At 38.9% G+C, this 26,902-nt stretch overlaps 1 protein-coding gene across 10 annotated transcripts; it reads right to left on the bottom strand.

The window, feature by feature from the left end:
* On the bottom strand, nucleotides 1–26,815 carry LOC105475081 (metaxin 3). Of its 10 annotated transcripts, XR_011624896.1 has the most exons (14): nucleotides 26,695–26,814; nucleotides 26,131–26,200; nucleotides 25,693–25,769; nucleotides 24,699–24,791; nucleotides 24,007–24,189; nucleotides 23,784–23,860; nucleotides 22,471–22,628; nucleotides 21,094–21,182; nucleotides 19,400–19,601; nucleotides 16,308–16,379; nucleotides 11,339–11,600; nucleotides 8,741–8,836; nucleotides 1,761–1,905; nucleotides 1–138 (listed from the first exon to the last, which is right to left on the bottom strand). XR_011624896.1 is itself a non-coding variant. In XM_011730059.2 (9 exons), exons 1-9 carry the CDS (start codon nucleotides 26,773–26,775, stop codon nucleotides 19,491–19,493), a joined length of 939 nt encoding a protein of 312 aa, XP_011728361.1. In that variant the 5' UTR covers nucleotides 26,776–26,814; the 3' UTR covers nucleotides 12,583–19,490. The 10 variants fall into 10 exon arrangements, 5 of the variants coding, with proteins under 5 accessions (XP_011728361.1, XP_011728364.1, XP_070954861.1 ...); XR_011624893.1 differs by having other exon boundaries at nucleotides 16,308–19,601; XR_011624894.1 differs by lacking the exon at nucleotides 8,741–8,836 and having other exon boundaries at nucleotides 16,308–19,601.
* Between the last annotated feature and the right edge of the window lie 87 nt (nucleotides 26,816–26,902).

The raw sequence follows: 26,902 nt of genomic DNA, 5'->3' as shown, positions 1-26,902 counted from the left end.
CTGGCATCAGCATCTAATTGTTTAATGAACATTACATGGCCTGGATCCTATTACTAATGTTTCTCTTCTTTGACATATGTCCACTGATGAAGGAAAGTTCTTTTTGGGTTGCAAAGTGGCTTTCAGAAGTTGGACACTCTGAAAGATGACAAACAGGCAACATCTTTTACTTCTTGCTCACAAGTAAATTTCTGGCAGTTTTTGACAGGTCATAAACACACATGAAATGCTAAACTTAGTGGGTTGTTAGATGCTTTCCTTAAAGTTGAAAAACATTTTTAAAATAAATTTCCTTATGTCTACTTTTTTCCACATTCTCAACTCTGACATTCAAATGCACTTCACGAACCAACATGTAATAACATTTGAAAACCAAATTTGGAAAACCTTCATGAATTCAGACTTCACTCTTAGAGAATTTTCAAAGCATTCTTGAGACAAGCAAATGGAGGCTATGAATAAGATTATTGAGAATAATGCTTACTTAAGAGAAATATTCATGTTTGTTACATATTCACAAGCAGTTAATTACATTTGGAGTTGTGCTTGTTTGGGTCATTGTGTGAGAGCACTGACATTGGTTAGAACTTTCTAGAAAAGCTTTCATCCATTGGTTTCTGTGACTTCACTCTTCCTTGTATTTCCAACGGGCTCCCTGGACGCATCTTCTCAAGCTCTTTTTTGGGCTCTTCTTCCTCACCCAGCTACTTCAAAGGTGGAGTTACTTAGGGTTCCATCTATAAACATTTTCTTTTCTCACTACACAAACTCACCCAAAGGTTTGAATTAATTATATGCAGATAATGCTCATGGTTACGTCTCCAGCCTCAGGCTCTTCCTTGAGCTCCCTCATGTGTATCCTGTCTTAGTGGGTGACTCCTCTATCTTTTGCTAGCCTAAGCCTTAAACTTGGAAATTATGCTTAATTCCTCTGTCCCTTCCCATCATTGTCCTAAATATCACTTTAACCATCCACTCTGTCTCTTCCCACTGTCGTCAACTTATTCCTGCCATCATCCTTTCTTGTCCAAATTTCTATAGCAATCTCTTAATTGACCCATCTGCTTCTAAAACCTTTCTCCTGCTAAGACCACAGGGATTTTTCTAGAATGCAAATCTGAACGTGTCACTCCTCTGCTAAAAACTTTGTTCGTGCTCAGGCGTGATGGCTCACGCCTGTAATCTCAGCACTTTGGGAAGCTGAGATGGGTGGATCACCTGAGGTCAGGAGTTCAAGACCAACCTGGCCAACATGGTGAAACCCCGTCTCTACTAAAAATACAAAAAATAATAATAATAATTAGCCGGGCATGGTGGTGGGTGCCTGTAATCCCAGCTACTTGGGAGGCTGAGGCAGGAGAATTGCTTGAACCCAGGAGGTAGAGGTTGCAGTGAGCTGAGATCACGCCATTGCATTCCAGCCTGGCCACAGAGTGAGACTCTGTCTCAAAAAAAAAAAAAAAAAAAAAATTGTTCAGGATTCTCATTGCCCTCAAGGTAAAGCCCACACTTTGCTTAGGCTGATAAGGGTCTTCATGATGGAGACCACATTCCACCCTCAGCATAACCCTTGCACACCAGACTGAATGCACTGTTGGCATTTTCTGTTCCATCTGTTTAGAATGCCATCCCCCTCACCTCCACTCTTTCCTGGATCTATAAAGCTTTCTTCCATCTAAGATATCACCTCTCCTGGGAAGCTTCTCTGCCTTCCCAAGATTGAATAAGGGACCTCTCCTATGTGCTTCTATAGTACTTACATCCTATATTATCCATATCACAGCACTCAATACTCTGAATTGCAGCGGCAGCTTTACTCATCAGTTTTCTCAGATGATTGTAAAAACCTTCAAGGAAAGATGTGTCTTGCTCATCATATCTCCAATAATCAGCTCATTCTAGATTCTGAAAAAACATTTGACAGATAGATGAATGCAGTTACTTTACAGACCTGTTTCTCAGTTTCCTGATTCTAAATTCTGAACAGGGAGAATCTAATTTGCCCAGCTCGGGTCAGTTTCCATTCCTGGTCCAATGAGCTGAGCTAGGGGTGTGAGAGTATGGATGGAATCTGTTAGAAAGGGGTGTGGGGTTAGAAGCAATGGGTGGCATGCATACCCGAATTATACCTTCATTGAAACAATAAAACTGCATTTTAGTTTTTAAAAGTCATACGTTATATATTTTTCATTAATTCATGAGCCTCCTTTCATTAGTTCATTATAAAAAGGTATCACTGTACCTTTAATACATAAAATAAAAATTATACAGTCACTTCTTATTTATTATTAGGGACTCATTCATCCAACTGTTCACAAATATTACTAAGTACCTACTATGTGCGAAGCTCTGCACTAGGGACTCGGTAGATAGCAGAAAATAAAATCAAATCCCTGCTGTCATGGTGCTTACTTTAAGAAATGTAAAACACAGATGTAGCATTTTAAATTAGAAAACTTAATATGAAAGAAGACAATAGGATGCTGTGCGGAAAATAACTGGGGGGATGTGATTTAGTTCTGAGAGCCAAGGAAGGATTCCCAGTCTGGGAAAAAATTATGTCAAAGCTAAAATCTGGCTTCTCTGGGAAGAATGACTGGATGCAGAGAGTTGAGGGAGGACAAGGATGGAACTGGAGATCCCTGTGGAGTTATTATGATAGTCTCAGCAAAAGACTATGATGCCTATGACTGCTGATGATTTCAGAAGATTTTGGGAGCCAGAACTGATTGTACTTTGATTGTTTCCATGTAGGGTGAATTAAAGGGTGGTGCTAAGAATAACAGTTGGGGTAGAGGTTAGGCACATGAACTCTGAAGCTAGATTGTCTGAGTTTAAATTCCAGTTCCATTAGTAAGCTATGTGACTTGGGCAAATTACTTAACCTCATTGTGCCCTGGTTTCCTCATCTAAAAAGTGGGTGATAATAATAGTAGCTACCTTGAAGATTTCTTGTGAGGATTAAACAAGTTAACATGCATAAAACATTTCAAACATTGCCTGCATGTCAGTTTACTTACAAACTGAAAAAGAGAGGTAAGTTTCCATGCTTCTGGCCTGAGCAGTGGAGCAATACAGGTGACATTTATTGAGACGGGAAAGACTAGCAGTAAAAGAGACTTTGACGGACTGAAGATCAGAGTTTGGCTTTAGATACAGGCTTGAGATTGCTCAGACCTCTTGGACATCTCTCTTTGGGCAGGTGTCTGATCTCAGAAGAGATCCCTGGGCTGGCGATGTCAATCTGTAAGACTTCCAAATACAGGCAACATTTGAAGCCCAGGAATGGAAAAGACAAGCAAGGAAGAGTGTGTAGAGTGAGCAAAGTGTGAATACAGGGCCAAGGACTGACCATGAGAGTTCTGAAAGCCAAGTAGAGAAGGAGGGGCCAACTACTGGTTTATGTGCAGTGCTGTTATACACATGCATTAGATAAGTGGAAATAGAAACATCTGGTATAATTTGAATATAAGGAATATTAAAATAAAGGACATCCTTGTATTTCTATTTTAATGGAGCTTAAAACTCTAATTCTCTGTTTAGCCCTGTTACATTGATTTTGTGACTTCTCCTACTCCTCATTGAAATCTCTAATCCAAAGATTTAAAAGAAAGTCTGGAGAATTTGGAGATTTGAGTAGTGTCATGGCTGGATCTTCAATGGCGAAGACAGAAGGTGGGGCATAAACTAGAACCAGGTGATGAAATGTCTTATAAACTGTCATAGAGTTTGAACTTGATAGCAATAAAGATCCATTCAAAGTGTTAAGCAACAGTGAAGCATGATTATTTTGTATTTGAGAAAGATCTCTGTTGAACAAGGTAGAAAATGCACTGAAAAGGAGCAAATCCAGAAGCTGAGAGGCCAGTGGTGCATCTGTAACAGGAACCCAGGAAAGAAAAGGCAAGACAAAGGCAAAGAAAAGACAAACCAGGACTGTGGGGGAGGCCAGTGGTTCCAATCCAAGTAATGACCACAGCAAGAAGCAGATAGGACGAGGCGACTGACTAGTTAGAGAAAGTAAGAGAGAGGATGATGCCATAGCCTCTGCTTTTGTTCAGACTATTCTGTGCCTTTAAAATCTTATGCTCCATGCAGCACCCTCAATGTCTTCTGTAGGGATAACCCTTTAATTTTCAAATATGTTCTCATCCTGTCTCCTGGTGAATGCACGCAGTCATTAATTAGCTCAAGTGGAAAATAAAGATGCAGACTTACTTCATATGCACTCTAGGTCCCAGGCCTGGGTAGAAAAAAAAAAAATCTATGACCTAAACCACAGAAGCTAAAATCCTCCAGAAAGAAGAAAATACCCCAGTGATTTACTTGGTCTCCACATCATGTGGCTTCACTAAGTATGGAAATATAAATATGCTAGACCTTATTTATCAAAATAATTTAGTTCATCATTGTGAGAGAAAGCCCATGTTTCAAACAGCAATCTTTTTGTAATAAATAAGAAGTCCCTCGACAAACCCTGTTAAACCCCATGTGGATTTCTGTTAATGGGGAAGTTTTCCCAATGACCTAGCTTAACACTGCTGCTGCACATTAATTTGCTTTCCAGCTATACATAAATAAATAAGTGGCTGCCTCCTTGATGTGAGCTCGAGGACCCAGGGGAAGGCATTTTTTCTTCTAGATATCTTCCCCAGACTTTTTACGCTGTTTATAATTATCATATTCATCATTTTTTTCTTCTCCCTCTTCCCAATTTCTTTCTACCTCGTCTCTCTTGAACTTATTCCTATCAGACTTATGCCCCCACCATTCCATTAAAACTGCTTGTCAAGGTCACCAATGACCTCCATTTTGCTGAATCCAATGGTCAGGCGTCAGTCTCATTTAACATGATCCATCAACTGCATTCAGTGCAGCAAATTGCTACCTCTTCCTTGACACACATTCTTCATTTGGCATCAAGAATAACACATTATTTCCATTTTTTCCTACCTCATTGGGCTTAGCCTTCCTTGCTGGTGTTCTCCATGGTCTCTTAGTGTTCAGAATACCCCAGGGCTCAGTTCCTAGTCCTCTTCTCTGTAACTTAAACCCTTGATGGTCTCATCCAGTCTCGTGGTATTAAATAACACCTTTACCCTGACCACTCTTCAGTTGGTACCTCCTGGTCTCTAGCCTTACTCAGCATCTCTACTTGGATGTCCAATAGATATCTCAAACTCAATGTGTCAAAAGTGGAACTCCTCATCTCCCTTCAAAAACGGTTCTGCTCGTAGCCTTCCTTATCTCAGTTGATGGCAAGTTGATTAAGCCAGTGCTCATGCCGAAAATCTTGAAGTCATCTTTCTGTCTTTCTCTCACAATCCACATCTAATCTTGTTGATAGTGTCTGCAAGGTACACCCAGAATCCATTCTCTTCCTACCTTTCCACTGCAACCATCCTGATCCACCATCTCTTGGCTCAAAGTCACTGCAATATACTCCCAGCTTCTCTTCCTGCTTATATGCCCTTGTCTAGTGCCAGCACCATAGCTCAAGCAATCCTTCTTAAAAAGTAATCAATGGCATCACTTCTTTACTCAAAAACTGCAGTGACACAGAGTAAAAGCCAAAGACTTACAAATGCCTTCAAGCTCCTACCTGGTCTGCTCCCTCCCCTGAATTTCAACCTCATCTCATGCTCTCCCCTGCTCACTCTGCTCCTGACCACTGGCCTCCTTGCTGTTTCTCAGACATGCCAGACAAGCTCTCCCTGTGCCCTCTGCCTTGAATGCTGTTGGATACTACAGGCCAGCCCCACACTTCTTTCGTGCCTTTGTTCAAATGCCATCTTCCCAATGCCATCTATCCTGCCATATTTCATACTATCACTTGTCCCAGCCCCAATGGTCCCAGCCTCCTTGCCCTGCTTTACTTTTTTCTTTTTCCATGGTACATATCACTTCCTACTATGTGATGCAATCTGCTTATTTATTAGGTTCACTATCAACTGTCATCCCTGCTGGACTGTAAGTGCCACAAAGGCAGAGGTCTTTGTTTTGTTCACTGATGTATCCTAGAACAATGCCTGGAACATAGGAGGCACCCAGTAAATGCTTATTGAATTAATGGATACATCGTTTTAGGTTTCAATCACAGGGGGCTCCTACTATAAGGCAAATATTATTGGGCAGGTGATACATTCAGCTTCAGGCTTCCAATCTGAGCCATTAACATCTCTTACAAGCTTGAGCGAACTACAAGTGAGATGTCTTTGATCCATTTCCTTTCTAGCTCACTTCTTCAACACATTTTTCATCCCAGTGCTCTGGTCCTCTCCTCAGGATGGGGAATAGACACAGTCAATAGTATCTGCTCAGGGTTTATCCTCCCTAGAGTAATTTGGTCCTCTTTCTCCTTATCCCCATGGAATCCTCACTGTGATCCAATTTCTCAAGGCCTTAAGACTAAAAAAATGAGAACTAGTGGCTCCATTTAAAAAAGTATTGCAGATTGTAAATTAAGCCAATGCTGCTGTTGAACCAGATTTAGCTCATTGACCTCTAGAGGAAATACAAACGATTGCCAGAACTTTATAGCAAGACAGAAGGATACGGTATAGTGGGAAACCCAAGCAAAGGGCTGGGTTGGGAGCTGTACGTTCCTAGAGGCTAACGTGAATGTCCCAGAGGAGCGAGGAAGAGAGGCATGACTGGAAGGGGCAGATCATGGGGCACACATCTTATTTTTGCCTATGGACAACTGGGCTGACTCACCAAAGGTTTTGCGAGCCCCCCATCGTGCTGCAGGCACCTAGAATAGCCGGGTGGAGGCTTCTCCAAGAATTCTAATACCCATGGAATCAGAAATGCCCACGCAGATACGTGGCGAGTGATATCTCCCACTGGAGCTCTTCTGGAGACCCTGGGCCACTTCCACAATGCTTTCTACACTGAGAACACTCTACAACATTAGGATCAACTAGAGGCAGGTTGAGTTTTTATTTCACTAAGTACCCAAGCTCTTGTGCATAATTAATCCTCAAAAAACTCTAATTCCTTTCACAGCACTGAATTAACCTTGGTCCAAAAGAAATCAACATGATAAATACTAGGCACACAGTGGGCATTTGACATCCTTCTTCCTATGTCTCTCATTTTCCTCTAGTACCCGCCCTCCCAACCTCCTTTGAGATGACTGTTTTCCATATTTGTCTCTTTCATGGCATATCTGTATTTCTTCATATCTGGCCCCAGATGTCAGATTGGCTTGCATTACTCCAGGCTGAATCATTTGATTTCCTGTCCATGTTCCTAACCTTTCCAGATCCTCTTGTATCATTTCTCAGTCACTCCCGCTGTTTACAATACCTCTCAATTTAAAGCCATCTGCAAATCTCATTAACAAACCACTGACTCCTTCTCCCTCACGATCGTAGGACATGTTGAATGAAACAAGACCTGACAGCAATCCTCTCCTCTCCATTTGAGGCATCACTTCTCTGGGTTACTTTAACTTATTATCATTTTTTATATTGTATTATTATTACACATGTACTCCCAGTCTAGGCAAATCTAATATGTGAAAATCAGTATTCATCATTTTTTGAAATTCAGTTATTCACAGGCTGGGCATGGTGGCTCATGCCTGTAATCCCAGAACTTTGGGAGGTCGAGAAGAGTGGATCATTTGAGGCCAGGAGTTCCAGGCCAGCCTGGCCAACATGGTGAAACCCCATCTTTACTAAAAATACAAATGTAGCCAGGTGTAGTGGCACACGCCTGTGGTCCCAGCTACTTGGGAGGCTGAGGCATGAGAATCGTTTGAACCCAGGCGGTGGAGGTTACAGTGAGCCGAGATCTTGCCACTGTACTCTAGCCTGGGTGACAGAGCAAGACCCTGTCTCAAAAAAAAAAAAAAAAAAAAAAAAAAAAAAAAAAAGTTATTCACCTTACAAAAACTTATTAATCTCTTTACTAGTGACCTGTCCTAGTATACTTAAAATATTTTGCTTACAAAGTAATAATTACTCAACTTTTCAAGGCTGGTTACAGCCTTGAATATAGGTATTTAATACCCTTTAGCTACATCTGTCTGTAAGAAATTTTTCCTAGCAGAGTTTTTGAATAAGTTTCAAATTCTTCCATATCAATATTAGTAAGCATCTGAGGAGCACACCAGTTTTCTCACACAAGATTCATTGGATCTTGGCTTCAACTTTTCTCACCCCTTTTCCTGATATACTCAAAATATTTCCAAATCTCACTATTCTTCCTTCCTTAAAATTTTTTGTGTCCCTTCTATGTGCCAAGCACTGTGCTCACTGCTGGGGTACAATAAAGAAAAGAGTCTCCATCCTCTGGAGCTGTTAATCTAAGAAAAAACATGAAGGAAAATAGTACTTTTGAGTACCTGCCATATTCTGAACCTGCAATGTGTATAATCCCTTTTAGACCCCACAGAAACCCCACCTGATAGCTGAGAAAACAGGAATTCAGATAATTAATTTGCCTGTGATGCGAATACAAATAGACAATTTACAGAAGAAATACAAATGGACGATAGATATATGGAAAAAATACTCAACCATACTAGCTATTAAGTAACTGCTTTATTACGTAAATAAAATGCTACTTTTTTACCTATCAAGGTGGTAAAGAGAAAAATAATACTCTATGCTGGTGGGGTTGCAGTAATACAGGCTCTCCTGCATAGGGCTGCAGGGAACATAAAGGAGCATAATCCTCCTGCGAAACCCTATAATAATATGTAACAAGGACCATTATAAGAAGAACTCACCTTAATGTCCATCGCAAGGGAAAGAAATAAATGATGTTACATCCATCCAGTGAAATTGTAGACAGTCACTAAAAATCATATAGAATATGTAATGACCTAGAAAGATTTACCAAATATTAAATAAAAAGGCATATTATAGAATAGTAGATATTATTGGATGACAATATATACAGGATTGTGTGTGTGTGAGTGTGGAGAAAATAAAAGACTGCAAGAATGGATAATATGTTAACAGGGGTTATTCATAAAAGATGGGACAGAGTTCTTTCTATTGGTTGTCTTCTACATTTCAATAATTTAAAAAATCCAAACATAAAAATGTTCATACATTCAGATCTAGTTATGCAACTGTATTGCAATAAACAGTAATGCAGACTAAGAGTCAAGCAACTTGCTCAGGACCACCCATCTGGTATATTACATTAAGTCTTGCTTTCTAAGTCTGAAATCCATTGTCTTTCTACAACCTACTCATTCAGCTCCATAACCCCAATTATAGCCTAACTAGAGTAATCCCTTGATGGCCTTTCTAGTTTCTAGGCTTTTTTGTCATGAGATTAATTTCTCCTACCAAAATAGTTTGCTGTTCTAAAATCTTTACACTGGCACTTTTTCTGCATTAAGCAACCCTTTCTTTTTTCAAAGCCTGCTTACTGGCAGGTCATTCCGATTTTCATCATCTGCTTTTGTTCTGTGAAACCTGATGAGGGCTTACGAGGTCTTCAGCATCTCTCAACAGCAAACATTGGTATTTGGGTTTGAATAATTCTTTGTTGAGCAGGGCTTTGTTAGCCCCTGGCCAGCTTAAATGCCTTCAGGGCTTCACTGTGACAACAGAACTGCCACCACACATTTCCAAACACATCCCAAGGGTGGGCAATTGAGAACCACCCTATGATCGGCCACAGCTAACCCTCTGATCTCATCTTTCTCTACTCCCTGGCTCTCAGGCTCCATTCCAGCCACCCTGGGCTCCTTGCTGCCCTTCTCATAAGCCCACAAAGGCAGGGATTTGGTGGTGGGGAGTGCGGTGGAGGGGTGTTCCTTTCATCTGCACAACCAGTTCCTGTATTCAATTCCCTCTCTTTTAAGCGCTTGATTGTTTTTTGATCCCTTTTAAATTTGATTCAGCTCCCCAACTGTAAATGAACTAACCAATGAAACTAATCACTGATTCCACATGTTCCCAAGCTGTGCACCTCTACCGCAGGATCTCAGGGTCTTCCAAGGTCTGAACTGAAAACTGTGTCTGCATTTCCTTTTGCCTTCTATGTTTTGGGAAGGTATCTCTAAACTCTCTCTTTGGGACAGAAGAGAAAAACTACATGGATGCAAATCAGTCGTACTGCATTTAAATTATGTGCATCTCTCTTATATTTTTAGCTCCTTGAGGGCAGTCATTGTAACCTTCTCTTTATATTCTTCCCAAATAAATGAGTGCCTGGAAATCACAGGTACTCAAGATCTCCACAGCAGCCTCCTCCCTGAGAGGTTAGGTGGTTGGAATGTAATTATTTAGACACGTGGGCATCTCCAGGCTTCCACACGGCAGTCATTACTGAGTGATGGATGTCAATCTTAGCATAAACGTGATTTGCAAGGCTCCAAAGCCAGAGATTGGATTAAATTTGCTTAAATTTCCATTAGGCTGTGTGTGCGTGTTCCTTATTTTTACTTCCTTTTTGGTCTTTTTCCTCTTAATTTCTACATCTGCTATATACACTCCCCACTCCCCAACATTTTCTAAACTATTTGAGCAGTAGTCAACCCTGTGAATTGGATGTCATGTGCAATACAAAATGTAAATCATGTTCATTAGATGAAAAACGCAATTTCCCCCTCACGGAGAAAACTGGGACAACACGTATCAGAAGGGGCACAATATGACAGTCTTCAAACAAGTCAGTGTGCTGCCTGCATTTAAAACTGAAATCTGTTTGGTCTTAATTGTGATATTTGCAAAGTGTCATGCAAATCTTCTACACCAAAAGATTTCTTAGCTTCTTCAAAATGTGACTTCGAGAGCGGACTACCTTCTCCAAACTAGGATCTGGGGAACCAATCTTAATTGTATTTATACATGTTAAAGTTCCCCTGTTCTTTCCACTCACTCAAGACGCAGGATAAATAAAATAACTTCTCTTCTACTTGGAAAAGCACAAGTTTTGGAGCCTTGAGTTGGCTGCACTGGAAATTAGAAATATCTTTGATGATGCACAGCTGTCTTCATTTCTTAGTCACAGATGTCTAAAGCATTCCAGGAGGCTGACTCATATACCTGGAGAGAGGGACCACGGTTTCTCCTTCTTTCTCCTAAAGTCCTTGTCTGGTCAAGAAGAGACCAGTTACTCCTTTGTTCTACAGCTAGGAACTTAACTACAGGATGATCTTGAGTAAGACAAAACCTGACGTTTCTTCACCACCATTTCCTTTTTGTTCCCTTACATTTGTCTCAAACATAATTTGCAGCACTTAGTGATCTTTCTGCTATGGAGGCTCACTGAAGACAAGACCCCAACATGGTAAAACGCAAGAGTTTTCCCACCAATCGCTGCTATATGCAGCAAAGGAAAGACAGCACCTTGTGTTGTAGCCTACCATCCACTGAAGGAGATCAGTATGGACATCCAGGAGTTTCTGAGCTCCCCAGATAGTCTCAGACGAAAGTCAAGCCTCTGAGATGAGCAATTAAGAACAAAATTTCTGAAGCTCTTTGTCATATGGTTCCCAGCTTTGTGACTCTAAGTAGTGTCTCTCCGCAAAAGAATTCCATTATTCCACAACAGCAACTCCTCTTTTGTTCTTTTGTAGCAAGCAAGTGATCACTACTCAGCACCTCAATCCACCCAAGGGCTTTCACCTGGAACCCAAAGTGCATAAGTAATTAAGATTTGTGTTCTTTGGGGAAAGGAGTATTGACAAAGATGTAGGTGGCTTCTCATGTGAGAAAAGTACTTACATACCTGCACAGCTGTACTTGGAAGGTCTATGCATTTTACTATAGGTAAATTACACCTCAATTTTTAAAAATTCTACTAGTGAAGACACCCATTCTCTCAGGGAACTTGCCCTATTTAACTTACAGCTATAAATAACAGGGTTCTCTATAAGCATATACTTTGTCCCATAAACACAAAGCAGTAAAAAAACCTGAATGTCTTCCCTCCAACTAAAATTAGATTATTTTTCTCAGTTAAATCTTCCATTCAATTACAGTGGACTATCCCTGTACTGTCTGGGTGAGCAAAAGGTATAATTTACAAGAAACTGACAGAGCTGAAGGGATGACAGAACTATAACCCTGCAAAGTTGCGTGAGCATCTGAGGTCCTACACAAACCGGTGGCCTAGAGAACAGACCTCTAACCTCCCTTAGCCCGGAGTGGCAAAAGCACAAGTGGTCTCAATGCATAACAGAAAGAATGGACATTTTTTGGCCAGGCACGGTGGCTCACGCCTGTAATCCCAGCACTTTGGGAGACCGAGACAAGTGGATCACCTGAGGTCAGGAGTTCAAGACCAGCCTGGCCAACATGGTGAAACACCTAAAAAAAAAAAAATTATGGTGGCAGGTGCTTGTAATCCCAGCTACTTGGGAGACTAAGGCAGGAGAAGTGCTTGAACCTGGGTGGCGGAGGCTGCAGTGAGCTGAGATCGCACAATTGCACTCCAGCCTGGGTGATAACAGCAAAACTGTCTCAAAAAAAATGGACATTTTAAAAAAACCCACTATGTCTATAGCTCAGTCCCAGCCATGAACAACTACATTCAACCACCAAAAAATTCTTCCCGATGAAAAGATTTACCTCAAAGAATAAATAACATTAAATCAAGAATAAGCAGTCAGATTTGAGATTTTTATTGAGAAAATAGCTATTTTGACATTATATCCAGTTTCTCATTTATCAGAATAAATTCTTTACAATATTGATCACCATCACCACTTTAGTGTATTTATACAGTCTCTGAGTAAAATATATTCACACTCGGCAAGGCTAGAATATTGAAATTATGGCCAACATTGCTTACTTTAAGATTGTTTACTTTATAATGAAGCTAGAGTAGTTGTGCAACTAGAACAGATGTTTTAAAAATGTTTGCCATTCAAAGATAGGCTTGATGGGACAAAACTAATATGCATACTACATACATATATTACTTGTCTTTTTTACTGTCAATCTTTCCGAACAATAACGTGACATTACAAACACCTCAAACTCCCACTTCAAAATGAATAGAAAAATGGAAAAACATCTCCCATTTCATAAAATTAAAAACCAAGTCAGAAGAGAAATAAAACTCATTTTTATGCATTTAACTTAAAAGCTTGAGTACACTACTCCTCCTAGAGAGAAGGAAGCCAGAACTGCAGAAGTAGCCAACAGTCCAAAGAACGAAGGGCCCCATGACCTTCTCTATGGTTCATAACTTATTGAGGGCTGATGCAAACTCTGGAAAGTTATTTTTCATGATTTCCAAGGATCTGGGATATGTAAACGAAATGATTAAAAGACATTTCTCTGAATTTGCGAGAAGACTGAAGAATCAGAACAAAGATCCAACGGCCTTTCATGTGGCTACATGTTCACCATTACACCACAACTCAAAACCCACAGGCGAGCTTTCTCTCAAATACACACTCAAAACGGTGTTCCAAATGATGCAATTGTATACATTGCAAAGACACACAAAATGCTTCCTTACACATGATTAGTAATCTGGTTTTAGACTCTGAAGTGATATCAAACATATTTAGCTAACCCTCTCAAACTTGCAGGCCTAGTGACGTTTAAATGTTTTAGGATACAGAATCTGCTTAGAATTTAGTGAAAACTATGAACCTTAGACTGTCTTCAGTAATGAACAAAACTTGAAAATATTAACCTTCCTTTGCTTTGTCACTGAAGCAACTATAAGCTTTCTATGATATATGTATCATACTAGCTTGTATGTGACTTCAATGTCATAAACATCCTTTGCCTTTTTGGCACTTTTAAAGCACAGCCAGAAAAGGTTTGTAAAGTTGTTCTGGAAATACAAGTTGGTTCCCTCTGCCTCATGGATGCTTAGGAACTGGGTAGTCCTCAAACCACCAGTTCAGACACCTGTATAGCTGCTCCTGGCCAACTAGGATTCTGAGGAAAGGGGCTGGAATAGCCAGGGGCCTCCCTCACAAATGCCTAAATAACCAAGGTATCTATGCCGACAGCCATACCCCTCTCAATACCATGGTCCAAGGAAGTCTTGACCTGTCTCTTCCCATTTTACTACTACTGGCTAGAGGGGCACCCAACGATAAGAAACCTTTGCAATGAGTATAAACTAGCAAAAACACCGTAGGGGAGCATTTCCTCAGGTGTATCTCTCAGAACATAAATCCCACAAGATACCTACTTTAAAAAAAATCCAGCAGGGGGCAGTGGCTCATGCCTGTAATTCCAGCACTTTGGGGGGGTGAGGCAGGCAGAATCACCTGAGGTCAGGAGTTCAAAATCAGCCTGGTCAACATGGTGAAACCCCATCTCTACTAAAAATAAAAAAATTAGCTGGGTGTGGTGGCGGGCGCCTGTAATCCCAGTTACTTGGGAGGCTGAGGCAGGAGAATTGCCTGAACCTGGGAAGCGGAAGTTGTACCGAGCCGAAATTGCACCACTGCACTCCAGCCTGAGCGACAAGAGCAAGACTCCATCTCAAAAAAACAAAAACAAAAAAAAATCCGTATTAAAATAAATTAGGGAAATGATGTATAAAATAGAGGTGCTTCTCGGAGATTTAAAATGCACATTAGCATATCAAAGGTCTGAAAGGCCAACAGTAACTCAATTTTGTCTAACCCACTATTTCCCACACTTACTTGGCCACAGAACCCTCTATTCACCTAACAGTATGTTCTGACAAAACACTCTGCTAGGAACTGCTTCACCCAGAACCAAAAAGGTGATTTTTAAAAAATATTATAGCATAATTTCATATGATTAATAAGGATACAAAGAGACTTATTTTCCTGTCTCTTGTTATTTTGTCTATTTTGTTCTGAATAATCTTCTATCACATTTCCCTTTCTATTCACAAACCTTCAACTCGAGATACCCTTTCTGATACCTTTGTTCAAGAATGTTAATTCTTATCAGAATTAACTAGTCTGGAAAAAAATAATTTTGTGTCTTTTTAAACTCCTGGAGTACCTCTCCACTTCAATCACAATCTAAGTCCAGGGCAGGTAACCTGGGCTCCTAGCAAACACTATACCCCAACAAGAGTTTGGGAACCAAAACAAAACTAAAACAAATTTATCCTTATATCTCTGTGAAAATTAGCATTTTGAACATCTAATGAAACTTCAAGTTTGAGGATAATGGGATTACTGACCTACTGACCTTTGACTTCACGTAACTAACAACAAAATTTCTTTAAAATCTGGTTAAGCAATATGAAAACACTGAAAAGTAAACATAAATTCCACAAAGTTGAATGGCAGCAAAAAACATTTAACATCAAGAACATACACAAAAGACTATCATTACCACCCAAATTATCTCTGTTGCTCAGGATTTCAGTTATAAAAATAGCCAAATCAAGACAAAGACAATTACAGCTTAAAACGAAAAGCTACACCTTCTTCATTAAAGGTGAGCATCTTGTGAAACTGTGCATCTGGAGAGAGAACAAGTAGAGAGAACAAGTACAAGGCACGGGAGAACTACCACGTCAAGGGACAGAACTTTTTCAAAATATTTTATCCTCAGAAGTAAACCCCGCTACCATAGAAAGAAAAAAATATAATTAGATATTTTAAGTCACAGCATTTTTGACATCCTAGGGAAAAGGAGTTTTTGGTTTTAGGTTGGTTTTTTCTTTTCTGGTAAGGCAAAATAGATCTTTAGATAAAGTCATTTGTTACAAACATGAGTTTTTCTTAAGAACGAAATAAAAATTGTATTTAACTTCTATCATATATTTATTCAACTAAGTTGAATACTATGTTTGGAAAATTAAAGTTTTAAATCATAGTTTATATAGATAATGATACATTTAATCTATGAATTTACTTTAAAACCACTTTTATTTTGAAATACTTAGACTCACAAGAAGTTATAAAAATAGTTCAGAGAGATTCCAGGTACCCATTGCTTAGCTTCCTGTCTTTACATGTAAGCATTTATATCTAGGTTTTAAAAGGGTTAAAGTTTTTGACAGTTGATGAAAAACTGTCAAAAAAATGTAACAAGCCTGGTAAATGCATATTTTTGGAGGAGATTGTAAGGAAGCACTACCAAGTTCAAATACTACTTTTATCACTGCCTTAACCAACAGGTTTTCTAAGATACTATCTCCGTTACCTATTTCTGCCTCTTTCAATGGTGTTTTTCCATTTTTACAGACTTCTGAAAATTTTAGCTTTGATTGAAATAAGCTTCCCCATTCCTTCACATTAATATATCTAGCAATATTGAATGAATACGAATTATAAACGGAAATAAAAATGCTTGCTTTTATAAAATCTCCAGTCTTGCAGCACCCCCAAAATAATACAGACTTAAGTTGAAATTTGGTTTGTTAATGCCCACCTTTTGTGTGGTCAAAACACAGTTTTGAAGGAATGACCACCTTCAATGTTCTTTACAGCTTCTTTAGTGTTCCTTAAAAAAAAAAAAAATCAGTCTTATGGATGATTGATGGCAGTTTATTCATGGAAGATCTTCATCTGATGGGAATTATCTGACCAGTTTTTCTAATCATATACTACCAACAAAAATAAACACAAGCATGTTCCCTTTAATCATATTATCCTCCACTATCACTTCCAAAAGGCATTGGCTCACAGTATTCTGTTTAAGATTGGGGCCATTTATCCCAATGAACTCAAACTTTATCTAAAACAGGCTGGTCTAGCAGTCTGTTCAGTCTGAAAAAATGGTCTGTGCTCTGTTCAGATTGACAAAATGTTCTGTTTTGGCCAGGCGCAGTGGCTCATGCCTGTAATCCCAGCACTTTGGGAGGCTGAGGTGGGTGGATCACTTGAGGTCAGGAGTTCGAGACCTGCCTGACCAACATGGTGAAACCCGTCTCTATTAAAAAAAAAAACAAAATTAGCTGGGTGTGGTGGCACATGCCTGTAATCCCAGCTACTTAGGCTGAGACAGGAGACTTGCTTGAACCCAGGAGGCGGAGGTTGCAGTGAGCCGAGATTGCACCACTGCACTCAGGCCTGGGCAACAAGAGCGAAACTCTGTCTCAAAAAAAAAAAAAAAAGTTCTTTTCTAAGAGCTTCCTGTATGTGTGATTGGTCCCTAAAGTACTTTGTGCTCAGTTACAGCTTCCTGTCATCTCATCTGCTTATATACAAATAGCTCAACTAAGTAACCCAACATACAAACTCTCACTAAAATCGCATGTTGCATCTTAGGAAAGGTGATCTGGAAGCATTATGGACTATAGTGAGAATGTAAGGCTTATGGCAGTTTGAAGTAGGGATGACACAAAAGCAAATAAATCATATTGACAGTCATTCCTTCTACTAAAAAAGACAAATACTTGTTATTCTAAAATGACCTCTTTTGATTAAAATTTCAGGTTATGAAATATTACAGTATGCTTCTTTATCAAAGTCTACATATCAGAAGAACATGAGCTCCACGTTCCTGTAAAACTTTAAACACATTTTTCTTCCTAATGGACATCAGCAGTTTTATTGAAAGAAAAATTGACATAACCTAGCATTATCTTTTGACTTTGCCCATAGAGAAACTTGGAGTTAAATTTACCACTTAATTTTAGAATCTGTCAGTGTTGATATCGTTCTGCAAATTTTTAATTTTTTTAATTTAAATTTTTTAATGTTTTTAATTCTTTAAAATTAAAAATTTTTAAATTGTCCTGTTTTACATGTAATATGCTTGTAATATACATGTTATGTATGTTATAACTGTAATGTATTTCAAATACTTTTTGAAGGGTCTGATATAAATCATAATTAAAAATGACTGGCCTTGACCAAAGCATAAACACATGTCTGATGAATGTGCTAATCACCCTTCTCCAATACACATCCATCCCAGAGGACAATAAAGTCTCACAGTCATGATTTCCAATATAAAATATTTAGATTTCAGACTGCTGGAATCAGATTTTAGACTGCTGGAATCTAATAACCTGCCTTTGAAGATGCCTAATACACACACACACACACACACACACACACACACACACACCCTGTTGTAGAAGTAATGTGCAACTCATGAGGTACTTTCCCTAAATACATCCAAACAGATGACCAAGATTTTGAAGACTACCTTATTTCTCATTTAGTTAAAACTTTCAAGAAAAAATATTTACAATGACTTAAAGACTCCTGTATAAATAACTACCTAAATACAGAACAAATTGGGAGGATGTGGGTCAAACACAGCTGAGCTCCACTCAGCTCAAATTAGATGAGTCTTTTGACTACAAAGCTTGTTTTCTTAACATATGGGTTCCTACAGGACTTGATAAGATTTCATGAGCACCACAATAATCTTTTAAGACACTAATCAAAAACATGGTTCTACATTTTGAAAACCTCAGAAGTGGTTTTAGGACAACAGAAGCACCTCAACCACTAAAATAAACAAGTTTCTATTATAAGTAAAATTACCACACAGCAAATCCCTTAACAGTTCAGCAACCAATAAATAGAAAATATTTGTTAAAAGCTGCTATTTCTGATTGTTCCTTTGTATTCTTTGACTGTAAGTGAAACATATGGAAAATAATTGGTTGTCAGAAAGCTTCTGACTACATGATATGCATCTTATGAAAGAATATTAGCCTGAGCCAAGCATAAAAAACTTGGACCAGATGCACAGTAAGTATTTCTACTACCCTGGCCATGGGCTCCTCCTGAGTAGTATCTAACAAGAGGGCAATTTCAGTAAGATTTTACAGCCTAGCATAGTAACGATGACCAGTACATTCACTTCTTCTGGAATTAATACAAGAAATACAACTAAAGATGTACTACAAAGACATAGGTCTAAAACTGCCACATTCGCCCAACTAAACTAAAAGAACCCTTCCTAACGTATATCGAACACATCAGCAAAGACCAATGTTATACTGAAATGAGTATTATCAGATGTTATTATATGTAACCACCTTTAATATTTATCTATGTGCTACTAAACCCCCAAAAGATTAGACTTATGAGAGCATAATTAAAAAGCACGTTCCTCATCACTTTTTAAAGCTAAATATGGTCTCTTCTACTGAAGCAATTTATCTTTTTCTGGTTCCTAAAATAGGCATCAAATTTCTAAACAGAAGTAAAAAGCCTCAGCCAAAGAGCCACACATTAGGTATTCAGCCTGGTCTAAGAAAACTGAGTTAATAAATTGAATAAATTAACTCAAATAAATTAGGAGTGCACATTCAGAACAGAATTGTAGCTTTTGGTCAGCAACCTATGAACCAAAGGCAAAAATCTGCCATAATTAAGGCAGTTTTTTGTATACAGTACGATGTGTTTTTCTTCCCCCCACCCACCAAGTTCAATTAGCATTCTCTTTGATGTTATTAAAAATGCAGTGCCAAGCTAGAATACAAGCTTCCTAATAATAATAATAGTAATAAAAATAGATGTCATAGAAAGTTCCTTTTGGTTTAGAGTCTTCCTTAATACCTATTATGGTATCTTCTTTTTGCCTTCACACACTTGGTGTAAGAGATTACTGCAACAATCATTTGACTTTGGCCACAAACCATGACTACTGTCAGGGTGAAAGCCGTTGGAAGGAATTATTTTCTTCTTCTGCTGGAGTCAGTTTAAGTGTTGGCAGTTTCCGAGGAGGAAGCTGAGGGCTTTGGCGAAGATTGTCATCCATCTGTAGAAAGTACAAAAGATACATCTGACTAATGCTGTGGCACCACTTATGTGGACTGTGGCCTCCCCATCCAAACTATAGCCTAGAAGAGTACAGAACCATATGTTTCCTGGGCTGCTAGAGAAATCTTTTTCTTACAAATAATCTCAAGAATTCTAAATGTCATACCTCAAATACCAGCTGACTCAGTTTCTGTAAACAGCAATGTGGCTCATTCCTGATACCTTCACAGAATTACAGTAATTCCAAAAAATAAATATTCTACTGAACTCAACCATAGCATAACTTAAAGAGATCTTCTGATAGTAAGTGTAAAAGCGATACTGTTACACTAAGCTCCAGTTTGCAAACTATGTTCACGTACAATATCTTATTTGATCTTCCCAATACGCTATGAAGAAAATGCAGACACAGACCTTCCCTGTTGTATAGATAAGCAAACCGAGACTCCGTAAGGTTAAGTGATTTGCCCCATGTCACAAGCTAGTATGAGAGCTGAAACTTGAACCCAGGTCTTCTGATTCCAAAACTATTATTCTTTCAACTATACTTCTTTGCCTCAATGAAAATGACCTGTATTCCAATCAAAAAAGACCAGCTTTTTAAAGCTGAGAGTATGTAGACCAAAGGAAGCTAGGACATTAGGCAAAAAGAAAGATAAATTCTTTACATCTAATCCAGTGGTTTTCTAAACACTGGATCAGTTCTAAATGAGGTAACCCACATCAAGCTCAAATAACACAGTGCTGGACCTCAAAAACTGTTAGCCAGTATCATCAGGCCTCAGGCTTCACTGCCCTATGAGTTTGTAAAACAGTAAGTATTACTATTTGTATCAGAAAAAAAAAAAAAAAAAGCAAGCTTATCAGTTACTGGGGAAAAAATATGTAACCTCTTTGTATTTTTCCTACTAGAATCGCCCTTGAAATTCCCTTTGTTGGCTCTCTCCCCTACCCAGTTCCTCAGTGTTTCTCTCATGAAAAGAACACCCCAAGTGGCAAAATATATACACTGGTGAAAAACCACATACTGTATCTACAGCAGAGAAGAACAAGAGAAGGAGAAAAAATAAAACTTTCATGTGGAAAGAAGAAAAGAACATTACGGTGCTGTTAATAAGAAAGGATAAGCCCGGTGCTTACAATCTTAAGAAACATTAACTTAAGAGACAGAGAGGCAGACATGCAAGCAAGAAGTGTTTTTGCTTTGTTTTCTTAAAGCAAATCTTTTGAATTTCCTAGCTTAAAGGGTACTAATTGTGTGGCAAAAGTAAACCCAATACTCTTATCTGATCTTTCCCCAATCAGGCCACTACTGGCTTCAAAACACTATGTTACATACAACTTTAGTGAAAGTATAGTTGAACAGTTTTCTGAAAAATAAACTCTATAAAAAAACTAAAAGGGTACAGTTAATGTGTGACCCAAATGACAATATTAGCTACAGAAAGGAAAATACTAAGCTATGACAAAATGATTGAAGTAGACTTGACCTTTTCAATCAAGTTGGATTCCTTATTTACAAGTTGTGTGAGTTTCTGAAGATTTGCATCTACCGTTTCTTGTCCAGCTGGAGAGATGCCTAAGAAGCCAGGACAGAAATCAGAGAAAGACAGGAAATTTTTAAAGCCTTTAAAGCTATTTAGATTGAAAGAATTTTGAGTCTACCCACCCTGTCCAGTGCCCCACCCTCCCCAAAAAAGGCAAAGAGGAAAACCATTCCGGGTTTAAAGGCGAAGAGAGGGATTTGAATGCTCCAAAATTAAACCCTGAGCAAAACGGACGAAAATTTGTCCGCTAAGTAGACAATGCTAACCAAGTGTTCTGCAATTGGCCACAATAATTAGTATTAAAAAAAAAAAAAAAGCACAGTAGTCCTCATTTCCTTCTCAGGTTTAAGCTATTCCTTTCTTGCACCCATTTCAAATAGGTCTTTGGTCACAACTATCTGGATAGTTTTCCAAGGCAGTCTTAACTCCCAAAAAGTTGCCCACCAGACATCCAAAGTATTTAGAAGAACTTAAAAATACAAATTCATAGGATTGATGCCTAAAAGATTCTAATTTAGTAAGTCTGGAATAGGACCCAAGATTTTTTATCTGTCAAATAATCAGGTTTGCTAACCACTGCTCCCAAGTTAACAAGGTTGAACATTACTTAATTTCATGACTCCCAAACTACTAACCCCTTCCTGTATACAGAACACATAACCCACCATAAAATAATAAGCTGTCCACCTAAGCCAGCTATCTTTATAACCTGTTTCTTAAAAGGACAATTTCAGCCAACCCTCCCAATAGAAATTTAGTATCTGAATCACTTAAGCACAAGGCCCCACTCTCTCAACGAAGCACATCCTAAGTAACAGGTGCCCTCTATTTACTATACCTCCATTCTGATGCAATCAGTTTTCAAGTAGTGGAATCATGGGAGTGTACCTCACCAAAATCAATCTGCTGCTGATTTCTGTTCATGCAGGAAAATGCTAGAAGCAGCAGGTAAGAATCATTTAAAGTAATTGTCCATTTGCATTCGGATAAATACTCTTTTTCAGCAAAGACTTAATACCTGTGGTTTTAACCTTTTAGAAGAACATGACCCACTTCAAAGGGGTAATATTTAAAGAACAAGAAGCAAGAAATGTAAAAATCCAGAGGAATAGATAAAAGGCAAATATCTATTTCTCTATTTAAATAAAAACTAATGTGAGAATAAAAATGAAGTCAGAAAAATATAAATCCTTGAAGTGTTATCAACCACTATTTAAAGACAATACACAAACTTTTAAAATTAAAATAAGTAGTGGATTTTGCTTATACATACATAAGAGAATAAGCAAACAAGTATTAGCTGAAGAAGAGCCAGCTTACCTCCAAGACTAAGCCTAAAATAACTGCTCAGGATGTCATCACAAAAGCGACAGAGGTTGGAGAGCTGTTTCAGATGTTCTTGTAGCTGAACTTTAGGAAACCGTACTTTGTAAAGAGGTGCAAGAAAACCAAAAACATAGGCATCCAAGGTAGAAGGCCTAGAAATAAATTAAGGATTTTTTAAGCACATAAGACAATATTACCTAAAGGCCGGGTGCAGTGGCTCAATGCCTGTAATCCCAGCACTTTGGGAGATGAAGGCGGGCAGATCACTTGAGGTCAGGAGTTTGAGATAGGCCTGACCAACATGGTGAAACCCTGTCTTTACTAAAAATACAAAAAAGCGGTGCGTAGTGGCAAGGACTTGTAAACCCAGCTACTTGAGAGGTTGAGGCAGGAGACTTGCTTGAACCCAGGAGGCGGAGGTTGCAATGAGCCAAGATCATGCCACTGCACTCTAGCCTGGGCAACAAGAGTGAGACTCCATCTCAAAAATAATAATAATAATAAAATAAATAAATAAAAGAAAATATTAAATTAAGGATTTTTTAAAGCATCTAAGAAAATATTAACTTGGGATGGTGTTTAATTTTTTTTCAAAATTCTCAATTCTGAATTACACAATATAGTCTCTTAAAAGGTTTACTATCCATTTTAGTTTATAAAAATGATGCAACTAAGGTTTTACTCATTGAGTAGCTTAGACTCTAACTATTTAGAAGAAAATGAAATTGTCATAGATTCATTTTCACTCACAAATGTTAAATAGACGGGAAGCAGAGTGGGAACAGTCTTAGATGTTTTAAAGTCACATATGCAGCCTACTAAGTCAATGTTAGATTATCACTGGTAGAAAAAGTTTCCTATAATAAAAGCCCATTAAATTTTTTTGTTTGTTTTGTTTTGTTTTTTGACACAGAGTTTCGCTCTTGTCACCCAGGCTGGAATGCAGTGGCGTGATCTCAGCTCACTGCAACCTCTGCCTCCCAGGTTCAAGCGATTCTCCTGCCTCAGCCTCCCAAGTAGCTGGGATTACAGGTACCCACCACCACACCCAGCTAATTTTTTGTATTTTTAGTAGAGACGGGGTTTCGCCATATTGGGCAGGCTGGTCTTGAACTCCTGGCCTCAGGTGATCTGCCCACCTTTGCCTTGCTGGGATTACAGGCATGAGCCACCGCACCTGGCCTAAATCTTTTCTTTTTTTAAGTGAAAAACTCATCTTTTGGAGAGATAAGAGGACTTGCTTTAAATAGCTGCTCACTGAATATAGGTGCACAAAATATCAAAATGATTTTTAAGGGAATACTCACGTATCTCCGAAGAAAAACTGAGATGTTCCCAATCTGTTTGATAGAAGATTTAGGCACTCCTTGGCATCTCTGTATATCTAATAAGGATGAAATTATATCTCAAAAGTAGAAAAGATACTCTAAAACTACTTTTGAGGAAGGCATCTCTAGATAAACTCATGTCTGCGATTTTTCTTATCCTTTCTCTCTAGGGCCCTTGCTTGAAGAATAATCCACACTATACCTGTGCTTCCACTTCTCGGAGGTGGTAGAGTGGAGGCTGTCCTCTGGTCAGGAGAATCCTGTTCAGTGCTCCCTTAGACATTCTTCCAGGCAGGATCAAACTCAAAGGAAAAGGAATTTGTGAAGCAAACCATGGCTTTGTCACAGTAAAGTAATTGTCACTCTCAACCCAGAATGTGTGAAGCTGCAAAGGGAGAGAAAAAAACACTACCAGGATGTTCTTTTATTAAAAGAAAGATCACTCAATCAACATGAAAGTTTTTCATAAATACCTTTATATGAAGTGACTTCATACAAGTTTTCCAATTAGAATGACTCGGGATAAAACAAGATTATTTTAAAATGTGTGAGTTTTGTTGACTGCTATATTCCAAGCACCCAGAACAAGGCCTGACACATAGCAGGTGTTCAATAAACATTTGTTGAATGAATGAATTATACCCAATTCTATACATGCAGCAAAAAGATCCATCTCCCACAAAGAATTTCCAACATGACATTTTCTTTTACTTTGTTGTTTCACATACTAGTTGAATGCCTAACAGAATCCAGTTTCACAGTAATATGAAAGAATTAAGATTAACATATAAGTAAAATTTTCTCTTAAGACTTTTCTCATTGGTTTTCTTCTAAACAGACTATGTACATTTGCAACTAGGCCACTAAAATACTGTAATATTTAAGAACACTCACCACTGCAGGGAGAAGCTTCTCTTCAAGGAGAGCAATGTAAGCCAATGTATCTGCTCCTTGTTTTGCTGAGAGTTCATAATCAGCATTATATTTCTATTAAAAAAAAAACAAAACTCAGAAGTCAAAGAGCAGCCCCAAAACAGTAAAACTAATCAAATCAGGATTCGTATTTTTCCTCACAAATAGCAAATGTGGTATTAAAATGGGAGAAAGAGAAATACAAATCCAGTGAAACCTATTGCTTAATGCACATAAAAGTTCTTAGCATGGCATCACATACGCAATATGGTCAATAAATGTTATAATATTAGCTACTATTATTTTCATGCTTGTTAATGACCTAGTTCAGTGCATGGCATGTAGTACAAACTTAATAAAAGCAACTATTATTTTTAACAAGAAGGAAACAGTTCCAGTTGGCTGTGTTTCTCCCCATGGAAAAAGAAAAAACCTTCCAATTTATAAAAGTTCAAAATGTTATTGACACAACTTTTTTTAAGCACAGTATTGGCAAAACAAATAACTTTTGCATTTATATAAATCTTTACATGTTTAAACATTTTGGATACACAACTCTCTACTGTTAAAACATTTAGATACATTATTCCATAAAACTGCTATAAGAGCTTTTTATAAATAATATAGTTGCTAGTTGGTGAGAACTCAGATGTCATGCTCAGCACAAAATGTGTACCAACTATGTGACAAAACAGACAATCCTATCAATAAGTGTAATAGTGAAAATGGCTACATTAAATCTACTTACATACAAATTTCAATAAAATTCAAAGGTTATTAAAATATAAATTGACTACCTCTTCATATGACTTTTAAATCACAGAACTCATGCTTTGGAGCAGTGATTCTCAAATCTGTTTTTAAATCTTATCCCAGGTATCTCCAATTGTCTAATGAGTTGGCAAAAAAAAAAAAAAAGCTCGACATGCAGGGATCAACAATCTACTCATCTACTTCTTCAAAGTGAACCACCCACCTGTTTTCTTAAAAAGTTTAGTATTTTTGCTGGCTGAGAAACCATGTTGTCTTCAGTTGTCAAAATTGGTACATCGCCTATAATCAAAAGACAGTTTACATACAAGGACAGAGTGTGATTTCCTCTGAAGAGATTGCAATACCCTAAAAACTATAGCAGATGCACATTTAGAGGGGAAAAAATGAGTAAGCTTGTCTTGGTTTTTTTGCTGTTTCACAAAGAGCGGTTCTAGAGAACATTTTCATTTCTCATAATTTCCAGTGATTTGGCTTGCACTTTGAGGTATTACTCAGAATGATCAAATCATAAACAACACAGAGCCAAGGTCACGGTAAGAAACTAAATCCTTAATATTATAGCTATATACCTCACAGCTTTAAATACAAGAAGAAAAAAAAAAACAGTACAGAAAGGGGAGTGTAAAGGTTTACACTATACCTCTTGAACCTCTCCAGGTGTTATCTATCACATTGACTTTCAAGGGTGCACCACAAAATTTGGCATAAGCCTGAAACAGAGTTTGCAATCAAACATTTTAGACCAAGTGCGTAACGCAAAGCTGCAGAGCAGCTTTACTTCACAGCCCCACCCCCAAAAGCAGAAGGCGACTGATTTTGAGGCCGCATCCCTCCCCGTGATCTCAAGTAGGCACGCGGCCGCCAGCCACCCGGCTTTCGGGGACTTTGCTCCCCAAAAGGTCCTGGGGACGCAGAGTAGGGAGGGCGCGCCCCCTTCTTTGGGGTTTCACTTCACCGCCCAGACAGCTTTGTGAGGCAGACAAAACTCGGGAGTCAAGCGGAGAAGCCTTGACGTCTCCGCCGGCCTTCGGCGGGGGTACAGGCTAGGTGGGGACTCGTTGGTGGGGGGGAGCCCGGGGCGATGCAGCGTGCAGCGGCCTGGCCCTCCTGGACCCCGCAGCGCAGCGGGAAACCAGGGCAAGTCAGCCTCTCGCCTCTAGCCCCGCCCCTTCTTCCCGCGCCCTGGCCCGTGAGGCGGCCTCACCATCACCACCAGGGACTCGCTGTGAACCGATGGGAGCCCCCAGCCACCTCCCCAGCAACTGAGTTCCAAGGGGGCCGCCATCTTGCGGGGGCCGACCTTTACTATCCCGGAAGTAATTTGCCACCTAATTTCCGGCACGTGGAAACGCGGGGGCGTGGCGAAGGGAGAGAAGGGCAGTTTGGGGGCTCTTGAGAGATGGGGGAGAGAA

Source organism: Macaca nemestrina, chromosome 6 (assembly GCF_043159975.1).
Source record: "Macaca nemestrina isolate mMacNem1 chromosome 6, mMacNem.hap1, whole genome shotgun sequence".
In the NCBI taxonomy this organism is placed as follows: Eukaryota; Metazoa; Chordata; class Mammalia; order Primates; family Cercopithecidae; genus Macaca; species Macaca nemestrina.
This window is presented reverse-complemented; position numbering and strand designations above follow the sequence as displayed.